We start from the raw sequence: 19188 nt of genomic DNA, 5'->3' as shown, positions 1-19188 counted from the left end.
GATTGCTGCAAGGATTGGATCTTTGTGTGACCTGCCTTATCAGAAGCATGGAAACTGCATCTGTCTATGAGCAATTCTGCTTTCAGGAACCAGGGTTTAGAATTTGGCATTAGAGAATCAGTAAGAATGAATGGGGATGGAGGCTGGTACTATTATCAGACAAGGATGTTGTTCTTTGCGCACTAGATACTACATTCAGATGAGCTGCAGAGCAAACAGTATATGTAGTTCCTCTTTCATGTCTGCTATTTTAATAGCAGTTAGCAACTCAAATCTGCCTAATGAAGGTAAGCTGCAGCATCCCCACCCCCACCCCTATATAACTGGGGTGCGGGAGAGAGGACAACAGCTTTCTGATACTTGAATGTGCTAGTGGTTATCTGCAGTTCCTACCCAGGACCTACTCTGAGCTTAACAGGTGAAAATACCAAGCTAGGCTACTAGGAATAAGGGTAGTGGAGGTGGTGGTTTTTGAGTCCTGGCAAAAAGCCAGTAAGTGCAGTTTGGCAATGCATGTGCAGCACAAGCTTATTTGATTTCAGCTGTCTGCATCCCTTCTCCCCACCCTGGCAAAAAGAAGCAGCCTGCAACCACTTAGGTTTTTTAAGAGAATGATATTGGAGGCAATGGTAGTCTTTCGTCCCCCCCCCCTCAAATAAGTATTTTACATTCAGCTGATGAGAGCCTAGGCCAGAGGAAAGTAAACATAGTAAGCTGCCAGTAGCCTGTTGTCTTGTGGACAAGCCCAAATAAGACGAATGGGAGCTGTGGAAGTGTGCAGTTCCTGCTCATTTCAACATGCAGGAGAATTTTCCCGTGGCCTAACTCCTTGCAGATGAAGCCCTTTGTCCCAGGGAGCCAACAAAGCTGTAAGTGGTGAAAGCAGCTTTTCGGATGCCATCAGCGATGTGCAAGCAGCACAAGCCTGGATCCGACCCTTCACCACAAGCGAGAGATGCAACTTGAACAATCCTGAAGTTCATGCTTCCCACAGACCCTGGACACATCAGCTGGTACCTTCTGGTTTGAAACCAGTGGTTTAAAATGAACTCCAATTGGTTAAGAATCCTTGGCTTTCCTTTCTTTCCGGGCTCTAGATGCCATAAAGAAGAAGAAGAGCCTGGGACAGAGTGTTCGCAGGTACACAGCCAGAGAAGGCATGAAGCCAGCAACCAGCACTTCCTTCTTCTTTTCCCCAACAGCACTCAGAACCACCTGAGCCACCTCTGCAGCTGTCTTGCCTTCAGAAGTTGCCTTGTCCATTGCTGAAAAGAACAAATAATTACTACCATCCTCTAGAGATAATTTTCTGTTGGTGGATCCAGGAGGCACAAGATTGCACATCTCTTGATCTATGGGCTTAATTTGTAGAACTGAGGCTCTGCAAACGAGTCTGTGACCACTGAACATGGGCCACTAAAGCCATTGGAGATTATCCAACTTCGTTAAATGTGCTAGTTTTTATATTGGGCCTTTTCAGTCAATGCCAAACTTTGCGAAACCAGGTTTCCCCCTTTCCCTCCACTGGCACTCCCTGTACACCAACAGATACATATAATTTACACGAGCAAAGCTAGTCCTCACCTCCATACTGGGATCCATCTGCCGTTACAGCATTAAGTGAGAGATTTGTCTGAATGTAACCGGGGCTCACAACTGTGACGTCGACATCATACTGCTCCACTTCTGCTCGTAGGCAGTCAAAGAAGGCTTGGGTGGCATGCTTAGAGGCAGCATCTAAAAAACCCGAAGACACAATTTCAGTTGATTTCCGATCTGCAGCTTCCCAGTCAAAATGCATAGCTGCCTTTTGCACAAGGCATGTAACAGCATAAATAGCTATTAACTATCAGAACACGGGTGGCGCTGTGGATTAAACGACAAAGCCTAGGGCTTGCCGATCAGAAGGTTGGCGGTTCAAATCCCCACGATGGGGTGAGCTCCCGTTGCTCGGTCCCGTCCCAGCTCCTGCCAACCTAGCAGTTCGAAAGCACGCCAAAGTGCAAGTAGATAAATAGGTACCACTACAGCGGGAAGGTAAACGGCGTTTCTGTGTGCTGCTCTGGTTTGCCAGAAGCGGCTTTGTCATGCTGGCCACATGACCTGGAAGCTGTACGCTGGCTCCCTCGGCCAATAACGAAAGATGAGCGCCGCAACCCCAGGGTCGGTCATGACTGGACCTAATGGTCAAAGGTTCCTTTACCTTTACCTTACCAGAACTAAATGCAGCCTATTCCAAGGCAGTAGGCTTTTGCTGGGGCAAGCAACAAGGGTGATTATGTCTGATTCTGCTCACAAGCTTTCCAATGACATCTTGCCAGTGTTGGAGCACACAGGCCCTTGGCCCAGCCCAAGATTGGTAGACTTTAATTAATACTGGTAGTATGCCAGCTGCTGAACAGCTTCTCATTAAAGAAAAATTTGGGAGGATCTTAAAGGGACTTTAAGAATTCAAAACCAAGTTGTAAACTGGCATAGGTCTCTGCAAGGATCTTCATTATCATGTGAAAGACTTAATTTCTCTTTTAGAGAGGGAAAACGGAGTGATTTGCCCAGCTCAGCTCCAATGTGCTCTTTGCTGAATCTTACAGGTTTATGCCAGACAAATGAAGCAAGAGCTTTTGAGCATGGTGTCTTTTTACAGGCAATGAACAATGGCACTACCCTGTTCCTTTTCCAATTTCTTATTTTAGGGTTGGAGGGCTTAGATTTCAATATATGTGGAGAAGTTCCAAGTCTTTTAGGTTAGCATGAATGCTGTAATCAGATTCAGCACAACTACTTAGGCAGATTTTGATGGGAAAGTTTGCATTCTTATTGTAAATGTGATGTAGGGGGAGGAATACCTGGGTAAGGGCAGTAATTATCCAGAATGAAGTTGTCCAGGGCTGCGCTGGGCATTTTGGACCACACAGTGCAAGATGTATGCTACCTTCCGGTGATGCAGAAGATACCAAAGCACCCCTCTAAAATGGGACCCTGCATTGCTGGCACCCATATAAATTGAGTTCTTTGTGCAGTAGGACTGGCCCTGTGGAAGTCACACCCAGCTCTCTGAAGACAAGCAAAGATGAAGATAGAGCAGAAACTATTCTTCCCAATGTTTGAGGTTCACCTAAGCCAGTGTTTCTCAAACTCGGGTCTCCTGCTTTTGCTGGACTACAACTCCCATCATCCCTGACCACTGGTCCTGCTAGCTAGGGATAATGGGAGTTGTAGTCCAACAAAAGCAGGAGACCCAAGTTTGAGAAACACTGGCCTGAGGCTCCCCTCCCTTGAGCTCTATATGTGCTGTATCTACCATAACGTGCTGGCTGCCCCTTTCCGGTGAGCTGCTGGTTCCAGAGCAGCCAACTCCTCCCAAGCCTTGTGAAGAAAGTACTTACAAGCCGAGCGGTAAGGAATGCCAATTTTGCCTTGAACGCTGCTGATGGCGACGATGTGGCCTTTTCTCCTCTTGATCATGGAAGGCAGAATTGCTAGAGAGAGGAGGGAGGGAAGAGAGAATGAGAATGTAACTCCACAATCTTGTCATGAGAAATAATGTGTGTTTGGATCCTGGGAGATCAGGGTTTCTTCCTTATGCTGCTATCTAGAATTGTGTGTGTGTGTTTATTTCCATTCTTTGCCCCCCCCCCTCCCCAAATCCTGAAAACTCAAGCTTGTGGAAACTGTAAATGTATTTCAACTGCCTAATTTATCCTAGTCACAATTTCTTGGGGATTCCTAGCAGACCTTGAAGTTGCAATTTTTGTTGAAATGCTTCCTGAAGAGAGAGGCAAAATAATCACACTGGGATCCAAAAGATGACCTTGCAGTTACTCCTTATCCAAGGCAGGAATTGTTCCTACCCTGATGATGAAACACTATTTGGAACAAAGTTCCACTGATTTCAGTGAAAGAAACGAGTCCTTTTTTCTTAAGGAATCTACTTGAACTAAAAATAGGATGCACACTGGAGGGAGGGCCAGCTGGCACAGGTGGGTCCCATTTTTTACTTCCCCAGAAGTTCAGTAAGGAAGGTGCAAATAAAATTATTGTATCCCTGTGTATTATATAGACAAGCCTTTCTCAACCTTTGGTTCCCAGATGCTCTCAAACTACAACTCCCATCATTCCTGCCCACTGGCCATGGTGGCTAAGTGATGAGAGTTGTAGTCCAAAAACATCTAGGGACCCAGGCCTGAGAAAGGCAGACACATACTATAAGCAAGGAATGTAAAACTCAATGGAGCTAGTGGGCTAATGTTTCCACCAAGCAACTGCTGAGGGGCTGCATCTACATTTTTCCCCACCAAGTGATACAAAATTCCAGCATAATGTGTAACAGCCAGTTCCCCAGACCTCTTCAGTTTCCTACTGCCCTCTGGGATTTTCTCCATGTAGAGAAATGCTACAAGGGCGGGGGGAGTTGCCTTTGAAGCAGCCAAAAGTTGACTGCCTAATGCCTGCCCGCTTCACTTTTCTACAAGCTCTCCTCCAGCTCAGGAAGATATTAAAATGGCAAGCAAGAACCATTTTAGCTTGAAAGTAAGCCTATGGTTTGTGTCATTTTCAAGACTGTTGCATGAAGCGCGTCCCACAGGCCACATGAAGAACTCCAGGGTGGAGGGAGAGCCAGACAAATGTAACTCCTTGTGCCCTTAGCAGCCTAGCTGTAAGCCCTCTGAACAGCACTTAAGTGGTCTGCATAGAACCATAGCATTGTAGAGTTGGAAGGGATCCCGAAGGTCAACTAGTCCAACCCCCTACAATGCAGGAAGCAAATGTAGAATACTGCAGAGGTGCAACTGCTAAAGAAGTGGGGCACAGTAACCACCGCAGGAAATGTTAGGATGTGTGCAGAACGACACAGGAGGAGGCTGTCACAGTGTACCTTTTGTCAAAGCAATTGGGCCAAAGTAATTGGTTTCCATCACTTTCCTGTCCACTTCCACCAGGGTGTCCACAACTGTGCCGCGATAACTGATTCCAGCATTGTTAATCAAGATGTCCACATGGCCTGCACACTTCAAAATCTCCGCAGCAGCGTTAATGACTGCTTTGATGTCAGCGAGGTCAAAGACCACAGTGTGGTGTTTATGGGGCTGTTGAAAAAGAAAAAAAGCAGTTAATCGTATCTGAACCTATTCAGCGACAAGGTTCATTGGGTAGCCTTGGTGAAACCACTCTCGTAGCCCATCCTCTCTCGCAGTGTGATACTGGGAAGATAAAATGGCATTATATACATGCAACAGGGATCTAGGGGAATGTTTATAAATCAATGCATGCTCTAGACATTTTGGGGCAGCCCCCTCCCCAAAAAATATTGGGGGGGGGGCAAAAGGGCTTGGCAACCTCTGCTACCAGCACGTTTGGAAGAAGCAACTGGCTTATATGGGTTAATACAGGGCTGCTTCTAGGTTTTTGTTTTGGGTGGGGAGGGGATGGACCTAGGGCAAGGTGCTTTCTGTGGACCCCTCTCCTCGAGGCCACCTCCCTGCTGCCCATTCCCTTGCTTCTCCCTCAGGCCTAGTTAGCTTGTCTCATTAACATACAATAGAGAGATATCAAGGACCAGGCCTGCAGAGGTTGCTGCTTCTCTTGCTGCTTGCTTGCTTGCTCAAAGAACAGATCAGGCAGCAGCAGCAGCAAGGATGGGAGGCACCAGGGATTGGCAGTGGGACACAGGCTTCAGCGAGCATTCAATGATGCTGAGCCCTGACACCGACCCTGGGTTTAAAAGGGGGCTAATTTGACCCAGCAGCACACAGAAACAAAACACATTGGAACCAACCATGCCCTGCACCCTCTGGACTCTTGCACTGCCAGCAAAATAAAATCCCTGTGTACGCGATGCTGACACAAAAGCTCTGCAAATGTACTATGTAGAAGAATGAAATTTTACTGTCTTCCCCTTTCCACCTCTCTCTCTCTCCACCTCTCCTCTTCCCACAACCCCATAAACCTGTGACCTGCGTGGAAAGCATCACTGACCTACAGTCTCTCCTCCTCCTCCCTTACCCCCTTGCTTACGTTCTTTGGGTGGCCAGCAGCAGTGGAGAGCTCCTGCAGAAGGTCTTGAAGTCTCTCTCTGCTCCTACCACACAGCACCAGTTCTGATCCAGCAGCATGGAAAGCTTTGGCACATTCTTGGCGGAAAAAAAGAGAGAGAGGGACAGGGGGGGAAATGCCATCAGCTTCTAAAATTGCAATGCCTTTACACAACTCTTGTATGACCACACTTGGAATGCTCTTTTGGGTGAATGCACTTCGGAAAGGATACTGGTAGATCTAGAATCAGTGGAGAAAATGGCCAAATGATCAGGATTAAGTTAGAGACTACTTTGGTTAGGAAAAGAACAACTCAAGTGGGCGGGCGGACACGATTGCGATTTACAATTGTGGGGAAATTGATTAAAGCCCCCCTTCCCAATCATTCTAAAAGCCAAGCTCAGCCAATGAAGCTGACTTTGGATCAGTAGCTCAACAACATCTGAATAGCCACAGATCCCATAATCATTTTCTTTATAGACACATGTTTTGGTACACTTTGTTTGGCCTCAGCCCAATTTTATACTTAATTTCTTCATTCAAATGTTCTGCTGGTAAATGAAAGGGGGAGGTGGTGAATTAAATAAAGCAGAACACTGAGGGAAGCATACATGGAGCTAGGATCAGAGTTTAGATTCAGCATTTCAGTGAGAGAATTGCCGTGAGAAAGACTGGTTTGTCAAAGGGCGCCCAGTAAAATTTATGGCCGAGCAGGGATTTGAACACTGATCTCCTCGGCAGAAGACCTTTATCCAGAGTACTGCACTGCATCGCTGCTACTGCAGAACATAATTCCCCTTTATGTGCATGGGAAGGGGGGGGGGAGCCTTCTTCCTACAACTCCCATCTTCCCTGACCACTGGATAGGCTGCCTGGAGCTGACTGAGAATTGCAATCCAAAACACTGAGTGGAGGGACCAAGTTGGAGAAGGCTCTTTGAACCTGTGGGACCATTGAACGGCCTCAAAAACAGTCAGTGCTCCAACACTCTTGAAACACCTTGGGCATGAGCAACACAAGACTGGTCGTGGTGTCCATGGCAGGCTCAGAGGGCTGCACCACGAGAATGGGCCTTTTCTGCAGTGGCTCCCTGCTTGTGGGGGTGTTCTCTCCAGGGAGACTCACCTGGCACCCTCACCACATCTCTTTAAGCACCAGGTGAAAACACTCCTCTTCTCCCAGGCCTTTGGCTAATTAAACCATCTATGGCAGGCATCCCCAAACTGCGGCCCTCCAGATGTTTTGGCCTACAATTCCCATGATCCCTAGCTAACAGGACCAGTGGTCAGGGATGATGGGAATTGTAGTCCAAAACATCTGGAGGGACGAAGTTTGGGGATGCCTGATCTATGGCCTTCTAAACGGGGTGTGTGTGTGTATGTGTTGAGGAGGTTTATTGTTTTCGTTTGTTATCAGGGTATGGCTTTTTGTGTTTTCATATTGCAAACTGCTCTGTGTCCTTCAGATGAAGGGCAGTGTAAAGATTTAATAAATAGCAATAATGATGATACTGTATTCACCATTTCCTAAAAAGGGAGAGAGAAATATTGCAATGAATAAATCAGCTAGAACTGTTTTGGGTAGGAACCACAGGTTCACGACTGAGAACATGTTTTACATGCAGAAGGTGCCAGGGTCAATCGCCAGTGAGCTGGGTTGGGAAAGATCCCCTTCCGTGCCCTGAGACTTTACAGAGAACCGACAACACTGAAGCCAATGGTGTAAGGCAGTTTCCTAGGTTCATTCCAACTGTGAGCCCTTTTCAGTTCTCATTGGGATCCTGTACGAATCTGTCAAACATATTTTGGGGAGGGGGTGGGGCGACACAGCTCAGTGGCACGGAACTCATTTTCAACAAAGCAGGGCTCAATCCCTTTTGTTTCTAATTAAAAGTATCTCAAGCAACAGTAACCCTCCTCGATGGCTGCTCCCAGACTTTGGAACTACCCTCATAGAAAATTCAGACTGGCTCCCTCCTTGTTGTCCTTCTGCCAGCAGGTGAATACTTTTTCGTTCCAACGGGCTTTGGGGAACTGGTTTTAAGGGATGGGCTGTTTCCCTTTCCCCACCCATTTTAAGGACGTTCTCAGCTCATGGGAGAAGCGACTGGAGTGGGGTGCCTGAGTCTGAATCACCGGCTGGGACCTGCCTCCAACCTGGGGGAAAAAAAACAGGTTAGGGCAGGTGTTACCCAACTATGGGGGCAGGTTCCCTGTTTTTGTGTGGGAGTGACTGAAAATACCATGGATTGAGAAACTCCTCCCCACCAAGGAAGGTTTGGCAATGCTAGGTACTTTTCACAGGCCACATGACTCATAGAACCAATAGCAGGCATAGGGAACTTTTGGTCCTCCGGATGCTGCTAAACTACAACTCCCGTAATCCCTGGCAATTGGCCATGCTCGCTGAGATTGATGGAAGTTGAAGTATGTATAGAGTGACTTGGGGCAAATCAAGCTGGCAGGTGGCTGGGATTTCACCAGCACTGCACTCTGCAGGGCATCTAGTCTTCCAGCCACCAAATTAAAGCAGGGTTTCCGGCTGTTTTGGGACTACAACTCCCATCATCACTGACCACTGGTCCTGCTAGCTAGGGATGATGGGAGTTGTAATCCAACAACAGCAGGAGACCCAAGTTGGGGAAACCTTGAATTAAAGTTTTACCCAAAAAAACGGGTTGGGGCGGAGGAGGACAGGGGATCTGAGGCCCAGCAAAGAAGACCTGGAGTTTGGGGGTCCCGATTCACCTCATGCCCTTGCCAATGCATGCTCTTGTGCTTCCAATAAATTAACAAGGCAATGGAGATGGGGAACAAAGTAGCAGGCAATAAGTCGGGATAGACTTCTGGCTGGTCCTTAATGTTTCTGGGATGGAGCCACCTTCCATCCCAGAAACATTAAGGACCAGCCAGAAGGGCTAAATCAGGGGTCAGCAAACTTTTTCACCAGGGGGCCGGTCCACTGTCCCTCAGACCTTGTGGGGGGCCGGACTATATTTGGGGAAAAAAAGAATGAATTCCTATGCCCCACAAATAACCCAGAGATGCATTTTAAATATAAGGACACATTCTACTAATGTAAAAACACCAGGCAGGCCCCACAAATAACTCAGAGATGCATATTAATAAAAGGACACATTCTACTCATTTAAAAACTTGCTGATTCCTGGACCGTCCGCGGGCCGGATTGAGAAGGCGATTGGGCTGCATCCGGCCCCCGGGCCTTAGTTTGGTGACCCCTGGGCTAAATGATGAGGTGTTTCTGTATCTTGTGGAAATCTCTATTGTTTTACTTAAGCCATGTGTTCATTGTGAAGCAGCTATTGTTCTGGTGTTCTGCTTTCTGTGTGTGCGTATATGTAATTTAAATGATACTGGGGTGTTTGGTGCTGCTTTGGGATTCACACTGCCACCAAAAAGCAAAGGTTGCCAGGTTGACCCAAGCGAAATATCCCCAAACCCAGAAGAGGGCCACATCTTCATTAGGCCAATCAAAATGGCACAAGAGATTGAGGAAGCTTCTGAGTTTTTCAAGCCTTGGGCAGGTTAAGCAAAGTGGGGAAGGATAGAGAAAAAAAGCAGCGTGGTGTTACAGCCCTAAAATCTGAATTGGTACATATTTAAATTGAGTGTGAGTAAACTAGCAAATTTAACAGATTAGATGCAATGCGAGTTTTGGGTTTAATCTAGGGACGAGGATACGCACAATGGCCGAGTCCCCATTTTTTGAACATTTGTAAAATCCAGAAGTTCTGTTTTGAGTTGACTCCCACCTGCTCAACCTGTATACTTGCTAAGAGATGCTGCTGAAAAATAAAATTAAAAAACCCAAGACTCCTCCAGTTCCCTTCTCCTTCATAAGGAATCTGATCCTGTAAAACTAAGCTTGACCTTCGTGGTGTGAGATGAGAGTTTAATAACACCCTATTTCCCGAGGAAACATGTTGAGTAATGTACAAGCTGTCCTGTACAAGCTGTTCTTCTCCCCCTCCTCCTCCTCCTCCTCCTCCTCCTCCTCCTCCTCCTCCTCCTCCTCCATCATCATGCCAAATGCCTCTGAGACCTACCTTTCCCTAGTCCAGAAGTTGCTCCTGTGATTACCACCACTGCATCCTTCAGGTAGGCTCTCACACGCATTCTCTGAAGCAGCCGGAAGAGCCCAAAAACCCCCAGGCTGCCAAAAAGCAGTGGAAGAATGATCACAGAGGTGAGATCCATCACTTTCCTTCTAGGGTTCGTCCTGGAGTTACAGAAAAGAGAACAAGAGCACATTACACAAACTGATCACGAACCACCTTCCTTTCTCCTGTTTTCACACACAACAGAATCAATCCAACATAGCAGCTCCCCATGTAAAAATCAGTAAACAAGGGAGCAATTGGGCTGGGCTCAGCTGGCCAACTTGCCTTCTGGCCTCTTTTGCATTGGGACATTGCCTTCCACCTCTCTCTCAAATCATAGGCATGGAAAGGAACAGAGTATGCTTTGTATCAGGGAGTCAAGGCAATCCCCCCACTTATGCTTGACAGACTTGCGCACAACCGTGCATATGCGCGACACCAGGAAATTATTAAATAATTCAACTCAAAACCCGAAATCGCGGGAGAGAGCTGGACAGTTCTTGTGGTTTGCGAGGAGACCCTCCCCAGAGCCCGAAGAGGACGGCAGTGAGGGCAGAGGGAGCCCCCGAAAGGCTGGAGGCTTTGTTTATGCTGCTCGGCCTCACCTCCTAACAGCTGGTGTGTGGGGCTGCGCAGCAACAACAGCCGCTTTCCTGCACAACCTCTAGTCTCCTGTCAACCCCAGAGTTTCCATTCTAGTTGTGGATATTTTTAAATACAGTATTTTTTTTGGTATGGATTGAAGAGAGAGCGGCAGAGAAGGCGTTTAATGGGTGGCTCCCCACTTTACGCGATTTCCTTTATGCACGTGGGGGCCCAGAACATAACCCTCACGTAAGCTGGGGGACACCTGTATACGAGCTTTGTACCAAGGAGTCAATATTCAAATGCAAACATGCCAATTGAGTCAAGCTTGTAAATATACCCACTTGCCTGGTTGCCTGTGGCAAGTAAGAATTACCTCTGGGCAACCAGGCAGAAAGGAAGGAAGCTGGTTTCTGTGGGGGGGGGGAGGGAGGGAGGGGGAGAGGGAGAGAGAGAGAGAGAGAGAAGTCTGTCATATTCATCAGAACATTGTGATCTGGAAGAACAGACACCAGACAAAGAACAACCGCACTTTAAAAAACAGGACAGCAACCCACAGACCACAGGCATTGCCAAACAGAAGTAAACAGACTTCCAGGGGGGGGGGGAGGCTAACCAGATGCCATGCCACATACAATATAGGTATGTAGTGGCGTTCCAATGCTAGGTGTAATGGTGTTTCTTAAAGCAGTTTCAGAGAAAGGTAGATTCATGACATTTACACAGGACCTGCAAGAAAACATTATAATGCACCCTCACCATCTAGCAGAAGTGTTTCTGTCTGCCGGCTTTGCCCTACTCCATGCTAGTGAAAGCTGTAAGGAGCTGGAGCAAGGCATGCATGCTGAGCCGCCGAAGTGGTGTTGGAGACCAGGATTCAAACCCCCACTCGGGGAAGAAGCTCACTGGGTGATCTTGGACCAGTGACCCAACTGACCTCACAGGGTTGATGTGAGGATAGAATGGGAAGCAGCAGAACTATGTGTGCCACCTCGGGCTCCTTGCAGGAAAGGTGGACTACAAATGTAAAGATGAATGAATGAATGAATTCCACTGCCCACCCCTTTTCTTTTTCAACATATACTCAACATTTTGTGGCTACTCAGCAAGCTCAATCTCACTGAGCTGGGTTTTTTTAAAAATTAAAAAAACAAAACACATTTATTTGTGTTTCTGCAAATGTTTGGGTTCTCCAAGCATGCTGATACCTTCTTCATGTTTTGGCTCCGGTCCTGTGGGTACTTGCTACCAGAGTTTGCAATTAGAGGGGTTACATTACCAATACATACTAGTCCAAAAATAAAATACTGTAAATCAGATGATTCTCAGTCTTACCATAAGATCAACGATCTACACATTTAGGGGAATGCCAAAAAAATATGAAACGAACTCCATTGAAAGCAGAAGAGCAGCAACATACACAAAACAGGCAAGAGGGAGGGAAATAGCAAACCACCTTCTAGACAGTCGTGCCCAGGAGATAAAAGCCTCCGGATCCATAGCCAGATAAATTTCCTTACCACACTCAGGGTCTCTCGTTTCTGGAGAAAGGTTTGCCCCAAATAAACATGGTGCCAGATTAAGGAGTTCCATTTCGCCGCATTAGAAACTAATTTTCTACAGGGAGAGTATTCAATCAACATTATTGTAAAAAAGAAGAAGAAAAGGGAAACATTCTGTTTAAAGTTATGTACAAGGACACCCTGGGAACTAGCTTAAAAACTCACAAAGCAGTCTGGGATTGCCACTCATAAAACAAAGCTACTTCCATTTCACACTGTGTTGCAAATCTGATCTCCCTGATGCATCGCCAAGTGAGCAGTGCTGTGTTTTCTAAATTTTAGGATGATGTGAGGAAACGAATAAGCTGGTTAATGACAGCAGAAACCAGCAAGGAAGATAGGAGAGTGGTTTATTAGTACAAGATGTCAAGCAAAGTTCCCCAGCAAAGTTCAACTATTTCAAAAGGCCACCTATTTTGAGCACATGCTGAACTCTCCCTCCTGAAATCACTGGGTCTCAGTAGCACTTAATGCTGATGGAATGGTGCTCATATCTATTATGTAGGTATGCTGTGGTCTAAACCACTGAGCCTCTTGGGCTTGCCAATCAGAAGGTCGGCAGTTCGAATCCCCGCAATGGGGTGAGCTCCCGTTGCTCTGTCCCAGCTCCTGCCAACCTAGCAGCTCGAAAGCACACCAGTGCAAGTAGATAAATAGGTACTTCTGCAGCGGGAAGGTAAATGGCGTTTCCGTGCGCTCTGGCACTTGTCACAGTGTCCCGTTGCGCCAGAAATGGTCAAGTCATGCTGGCCATATGACCTGGAAAGCTGTCTGTGGACAAATGCCGGCTCCTTCGGCCTGAAAATGAGATGAGCACCACAACCCCATAGTCACTTTTGACTGGACTTAACTGTCTAGGGGTCCTTGACCTTTTACCTTTACCTACCTACAGAATAGGTATCAGCACCTATTCCTCCAGGGGTGGGGGAACCGGATGCTGTTGGACTCTTTTTCCAGAAAAAAGGTCCCAGAATGCACTTCCCACAGAAGACCTACCCTAGAGCCCAAAGAGGATATCTTCGGGCTTCCAGGGGCAGGGGGTTCCTCACCAGCCAGGCATTTGTTGAAGCTGCTTTGGTGAGGCGAGGGGAGCCTTCTGAGCCTCACCTAAACATTTTAAAAAAACTTCTTACACAGGGCTGCCTTCAGTTATTTAAGGAAAGTTGGCATTGGATGGGAGGGCGTTCCAGAGGGCAGGGGCCGCTACTGAGAATACCCTCTGCCTGGTTCCCTGTAACTTCTCACAATGAGGGAACTGCTAGAAGGCCGTTGGAGCTGGAACTCAGTGTCCAGGCTGAGCAATGGGGGTGGAACGCTCATTCAGGCATACAGGGCCAAGGCTGTTTAGGGCTTTAAAGCTCAGCAGGAACACTTTGAGTTGTGCTCAGAAACATACTGGGAGCCAATGTAGATCCTTTAGTTCCAGTGTTATATGGTCCCAATGGCTGCTCCCAGTCTCTAGCCTAGCTGCCACATTCTGGATTAGTTGTACTGTAGTTTCTGAACAAAATAAAATAAAAAAATCATTCCATTAGCACCTTAGTGACCATCTAAGTTTGTCATTGGTATGTTTGTAGTTTCTGAGTCACCTTCAAAGGTAGTCCCACGTAGCACATGACAGCTATGGACTTATCCTGCTAGCATCAACCAACTACAGTATGCTTTAAAACAGGGGTCCCCAGACTTACCGGGCTTTGGGCCGGTTCCCACCGCACCGATCGCGCGGCGGGCCAGAAAAAGCGCCGGAAATCGTTTGTGCGCATGCGTATGGGCCTCCCCCGACCCGGAAGTGCACCAGAAATGACCTCTTCTGGGTCGGGAGAAGCCCATACGCATGCGCACAAAGGATTTTTGGCGCTTTTTTCCGACCTGGAAGAGCGCCACCGCGCTGCGCGCCGTAAGAGCGGGCGGCGGCGAGCGGCGGGGGTCGTTGCGGGCCGGATTGGGAGCCCAATTGGGCCGCATCCGGCCCCCGGGCCGTAGTTTGGGCACCCCTGCTTTAAAACGTCCTTAAAGGGAGTCTTTGCAGGTGAAATTTACAGTGGCTTGCTACAATTAGGTTTGCAAAGCAGGCATTAGAAAGCTACATGTAGAAACACAATTGCCTCTCTGTTCTGCTTTGCAGAGAATGAGACACTTATAACAAACACCAAGAGAGGTTCAAAGAGGATTTGATTTGAGCTCATGTGTGTGAGAAGGGAGGGGAATGCCCTTAAGGAAAGGAAATGGTAGTGGACAGGTAATTTTCAGAGAGCTAAAATGGTGCCGTTATAAAAATAAATGTAAGCAGCACAGCCTTGGGCCTTATTCTATTTGTGTAAAACACCACAAGGCCTTGTCGGGTCACCCCCCGCAATGTGAAAAACACAGTGTGACCCCGCACACCCGCACACACCAGATCCTACCTTTCCGCACAGAGCTGCCTTCCCTGAAGTGTGCCCTATATCTGTCTCAAACGTTTCAACAAGAGGGTAGACAGATTTATAAAAGGAAATGGCTGGCTGCCAAGCTTACACTTTTAGTCCAGCATTGGCACAAGTGATCAAGGACGGCCTCCAAGAACAAGGCTCAGAAACACTCCACTGCATTTGAGATGGAAGAGGTCATTTAAGTTTAGAGGTAAGAATTGGAAAGATGAGCTCAGAGGCGCTTATTCCTCTCCTCCCCAGAAGCCTTTCTTTGATTTGCTATATAGAGCCATTCTGGGATGGAGCAGATGCTACACTAGTGGCCAAAATTGTGGAAACCTTTTGGAGAAAGTGTATTTCGGAAGTTTGATGGCTTATAACACCACTTTCTTTTGGAGTAATACCATAAAATTATACATCAATGGAAATATAATTTAATGAAGAATGGAGTGCAATATCTTTTATGAAGGATTATTTATTACAACAGCAGTCATAAAGAAGAAACGTGACTGGCTTTCTAAACACTCCTGTTTCTGGTTATTTGGATAACCAAAAAGCAAGGTGGTTTTTAGGTGAAAGCATTCACCAACCATTCCCCTTCTACCTGCCATCTTTCCACACAGTTGGGAATATATGAAATTACCTCACGCCATGTAAGGAAAACCAAACCTAGAGAATATATTCCCTTCCAATCAACAGATATAAAACCTATTTTAAAAGCATCATGTAGTTCTAGAACACAGATCTGGAATTTTTTTAAAAAAATTGTGGCCTATCAAATATGCAATAACAACCTCCTCAAGCCAATGCCAAAATGGTTCTGCCTCCTTCCACTTCCTTGCTCCCAGAAAACTTTGATTTAAAAAAGAGACATATTTGACATCACAGCCCCCATCGCCTTGACAACTCCCCAAAATCTCCTGTCTCTGTCCACTCCTTGGAGCGGACAGAGAGAGAGATTTTTACATTGCCAGTTGGCCTTCATAGCCCAGTACCTGGCTCCCCATGATTTCTCAATGGCTCTACTGTTAACTTTTTAAAATAGGGGTGCTTTTTTTCGGCTGGAGCTCACAAGAGCTCAGCTCCAGCACTTCTCAGATGGGCACAATTGCCATCCTAAGAGAACAAGGGAGAAGTTCATGGTAAGCTCCAACACCTCTATTTCTAGATAAATAACACCTACTTGTTAAATAAAAATAGACAGTATTTAAAAATTACCAAATTTTTACCAAACTAGCTCATCCTTATTTTTGATTCTTCAGTGTCATAGTTGTCTAACCCCTATCCTGTTAAAACAATACCTACCAACACAGCACATCCTACCAGAACCACAATATACCGTACATCAGGATTTAACTGTCTACCACAGAATCAATAGATTTGTGCAGAAAATCACACTAGAATCTACAGAATTTCCAACAAACATACAGAGGATCAAGCAAGAAATAATTAAAAAGGGTTCTAGATAAGTTAATCCTAATGAATTTACAGTAGTAGGACTTGCTTCCAAGGAAACATGATTAGGATCAGGCTGCCACTTTCTAACAGCAGTTCAAGTCCTCCTGTGTTCATGATCATCTACTCAAAACCACACCACCCACACAGAAGATGGAGGTATCAGCCAACTTGAGTCAAGATTTGTAAATGTTTAAAGAACCTTTAGGGGGAACTGTCAAAGAGGCAACCCCAAAAAGCAGCCCCCTAAGAACACAATGGCACAGAATGCTGAGTGGAAGGGAAAACCCTGAAAATCAGGGAGGAAAAATGGAGTGGCTGGAAAAAGAAGGTAAGGATAGGAGGAGTCTTTCCCACCTAACATTGATTAAAACATCCCCTGAGTGTTGACAACAGATATCAAGCGGGGGCGGGGAATCGAAGATTTTAATATATTGCAGACTGAGCACAAGTTTACACACTTAAATTCCCCAAAGAGAGAAAACACCCAATAAGGGCAATGGAAATTAAGCTTGCTGAATGGGCACATATCACAGAATGGTGTGTGTGTGTGTGTGTTGGGTGGGGAAAACCAAGAGCAAATGGAATGGAACAGCTGGAACCCTGAACAGAAGCACTCCACATGGCTGCATTTTGTCGCAGAGTCCCACTCATCAATAACTATGTTTAAAATGAGGGTTGTTATAACAACTAAGCTTACATTTTCCTGGGAGTACGCCCCACTGGATTGACTTCCACAAGATGTATAGGTTTGCACTGCCAAGGTTACAAAAAAAAAAAAGCTTGAAAACATACGGGCCGCCCCAAGTACAGGTAGTACTGTAGTTCAAACCACACGTGCAAGGTTGTAAAGCTGCAAAGAGTTCAGAAACACTTTGGCACACTTGCTTGTGGGTATTTCTTCCCACTTCTCCTTAAATATTATTTTTATTTATTGCATTTCTATACTGCCCTGCATCCGAGGATCAGAAGGCAGTTTATGGTATAGGAACACAGAACTACACAACACAGCAACAAACAAAAAAACTAGCACCACCCAGTTCAAGAGGCCATCGGTTATTTAATTAGCCAAAGGCCTGAAAGATTACCGGCATAGCTCAGTCGCTAGAGCATGAGACTGTTAATGTTAATGAAGGTCTGAACCCCCAAGTTGGGCAAAGATTTCCTGCATTGCAGGGGGTTGGGCTAGATGACCCCCATGGTCCCTTCCAACTCTGCAGTTCTATATGGGTACAATGTGTGTCCCCCCAACATCCCAAGTCCCCCCCTCCCATATTCTGCACAACTCCACGGTGCCTCGTGGAAAGGGCCAGCAGCCTTCCAGCACCCAAGGTGGGTGGCCACTCTCACTGCTGCTTCGACATACAAATAGGCAGTGCCAGATTTACGTATAAGCTAAACAAGCTATAGCTTAAGGCCCCATTCTCTTGGGGCCCCCCAAGATTTTTCACTATTAATATACCGGTACTTCTTAATTAGGGGACCCAGGTGGCGCTGTGGGCTAAACCACTGAGCCTAGGGCTTGCTGATCAGAAGGTTGGCGGTTCGAATCCCTGTGACAGGGTGAGCTCCCGTTGCTTGGTCCCAGCTCCTGCCAACCTAGCAGTTCGAAAGCACGTCAAAATGCAAGTAGATAAATAGGAACCGCTATAGCGGGAAGGTAAATGGCGTTTCCATGTGCTGCTCTGGTTTGCCAGAAACAGCTTTGTCATGCTGGCCACATATACGCCGGCTCCCTCGGCCAATAATGCGAGATGAGCGCGCAACCCCAGAGTCGGTCACGACTGGACCTAATGGTCAGGGGTCCCTTTACCTTACTTCTTAATTATATTTCAGCTCAACAATTTCTTTGATAAAATACATATTTTGTTATGTGCAAATGGCTTTAGATACCTATTAGGTTCATAAATTACCATATAGCATATATTCAACATAAAAAAACAGTGACAATTTGTTGTTGACAAAGGGCAGCTGGAAATATAAAGGGCCCCATTACCTTAGGGCCTCATCAAACCTAAATCCGGCCCTGTGACTAGGGGAGCCTCAGTGGCACCTTATCCCTTGCTCTGTTTATCCCACCCTTCCTCCACAAAGCAGCATGCAGGGCCCTCCGCTTCTCTCCTCTCCCAACAACCCCGTGAGGTAGGCCGGGCTGAGAGGCAGTGGCGGTGAGCTGCAGGCCTCTTTGGGACTTTGAACCCGGACGCCCTCGGACCAAGACATGACACCCCACCCCAACGGGATCGACGCCTATGGGGACCCCCATCCTCCCGTATTGACCGAACGGGCCGCAGGAAGCGAAGCCCCCCCCCCCGGCTTCCCCCTTCAGCTCACTACCTGGCAACCACAGTCACCATGACTACGCACCCGGAAGCAGCTCCGCCAGCTTTGCTCCGCCCGCCCAATTCAAACGCAGCTTCCCAGGCGGGGACTGGCAAGGGAAAGCGACCAATAGGAAGCAAGCGCGCGGAGGGGCGAGGTCAAGAAATTATAATACTGTATACAAAAAAAACACACACACACAAACGGGAGAACCCTGGGAAGGTCCGCACGTGTTTAGCTTCCCTCCCGGAAACAGAGCCTCCGCGTATAGAGTTCTGCCTCGAAGACAGGGGAAAGCATCTACTAAAAGGGAGATTTGGGGTGGGTGGTGGGTGGGATACACAGCTGAGCTTGTTAGATGCTGATTGGCATCACTCCTTAGATGGGGCAGATCCCGACTGAGTGGTTCTTCATGGCCACCCAATAGCGCTCCGTAGGATGCAGACCTAAATTAGTACAGTACAGTACAGTATAGTAATCCTTTTGTGCGTCTGTGCAGATGCAGTTGCTTAAAAACAAACAAACATAAAACAATAATAAAGTTCAAGTAACTGGAGACAGCCAATATGTCCCCACCGAATTTTATCCTCACAACAACCCTGTGAGGTAGGTTAGGCAGAGAGATTGTGAGTGGACCAAGGTCACCCAGCAAATTTCATGGCTGAGTGAGGATTTGAGCCCAGCATCTCCCAAAGTCCCAGTC

The 19188-nt window shown here is 46.9% G+C and overlaps 1 protein-coding gene across 8 annotated transcripts; it reads right to left on the bottom strand.

Annotated features, from left to right (window-relative positions):
- Nucleotides 1–594: 594 nt before the first annotated feature.
- DHRS7B (dehydrogenase/reductase 7B) lies at nt 595–18731 on the bottom strand. Of its 8 annotated transcripts, XM_088657392.1 has the most exons (8): nt 14706–14744; nt 12259–12355; nt 10100–10272; nt 6016–6131; nt 4877–5087; nt 3387–3479; nt 1585–1737; nt 595–1265 (listed from the first exon to the last, which is right to left on the bottom strand). In XM_088657392.1, the coding sequence occupies exons 3-8, from the start codon at nt 10248–10250 to the stop codon at nt 1060–1062; spliced, it is 930 nt and encodes a 309-aa protein (XP_088513518.1). In that variant the 5' UTR covers nt 10251–10272; nt 12259–12355; nt 14706–14744; the 3' UTR covers nt 595–1059. The 8 variants fall into 8 exon arrangements, with proteins under 8 accessions (XP_088513518.1, XP_034987696.3, XP_034987695.3 ...); XM_035131805.3 differs by lacking the exons at nt 12259–12355; nt 14706–14744 and adding an exon at nt 18531–18731; XM_035131804.3 differs by lacking the exons at nt 12259–12355; nt 14706–14744 and adding an exon at nt 18501–18571.
- Between the last annotated feature and the right edge of the window lie 457 nt (nt 18732–19188).

The sequence above is a fragment of the Zootoca vivipara genome, chromosome 13 (genome assembly GCF_965207765.1).
Source record: "Zootoca vivipara chromosome 13, rZooViv2.hap1.1, whole genome shotgun sequence".
Taxonomy (NCBI): domain Eukaryota; kingdom Metazoa; phylum Chordata; class Lepidosauria; order Squamata; family Lacertidae; genus Zootoca; species Zootoca vivipara.
The sequence above is the reverse complement of the archived record's forward strand: the minus strand, read 5'-3'. Positions and strand labels throughout refer to the sequence as shown.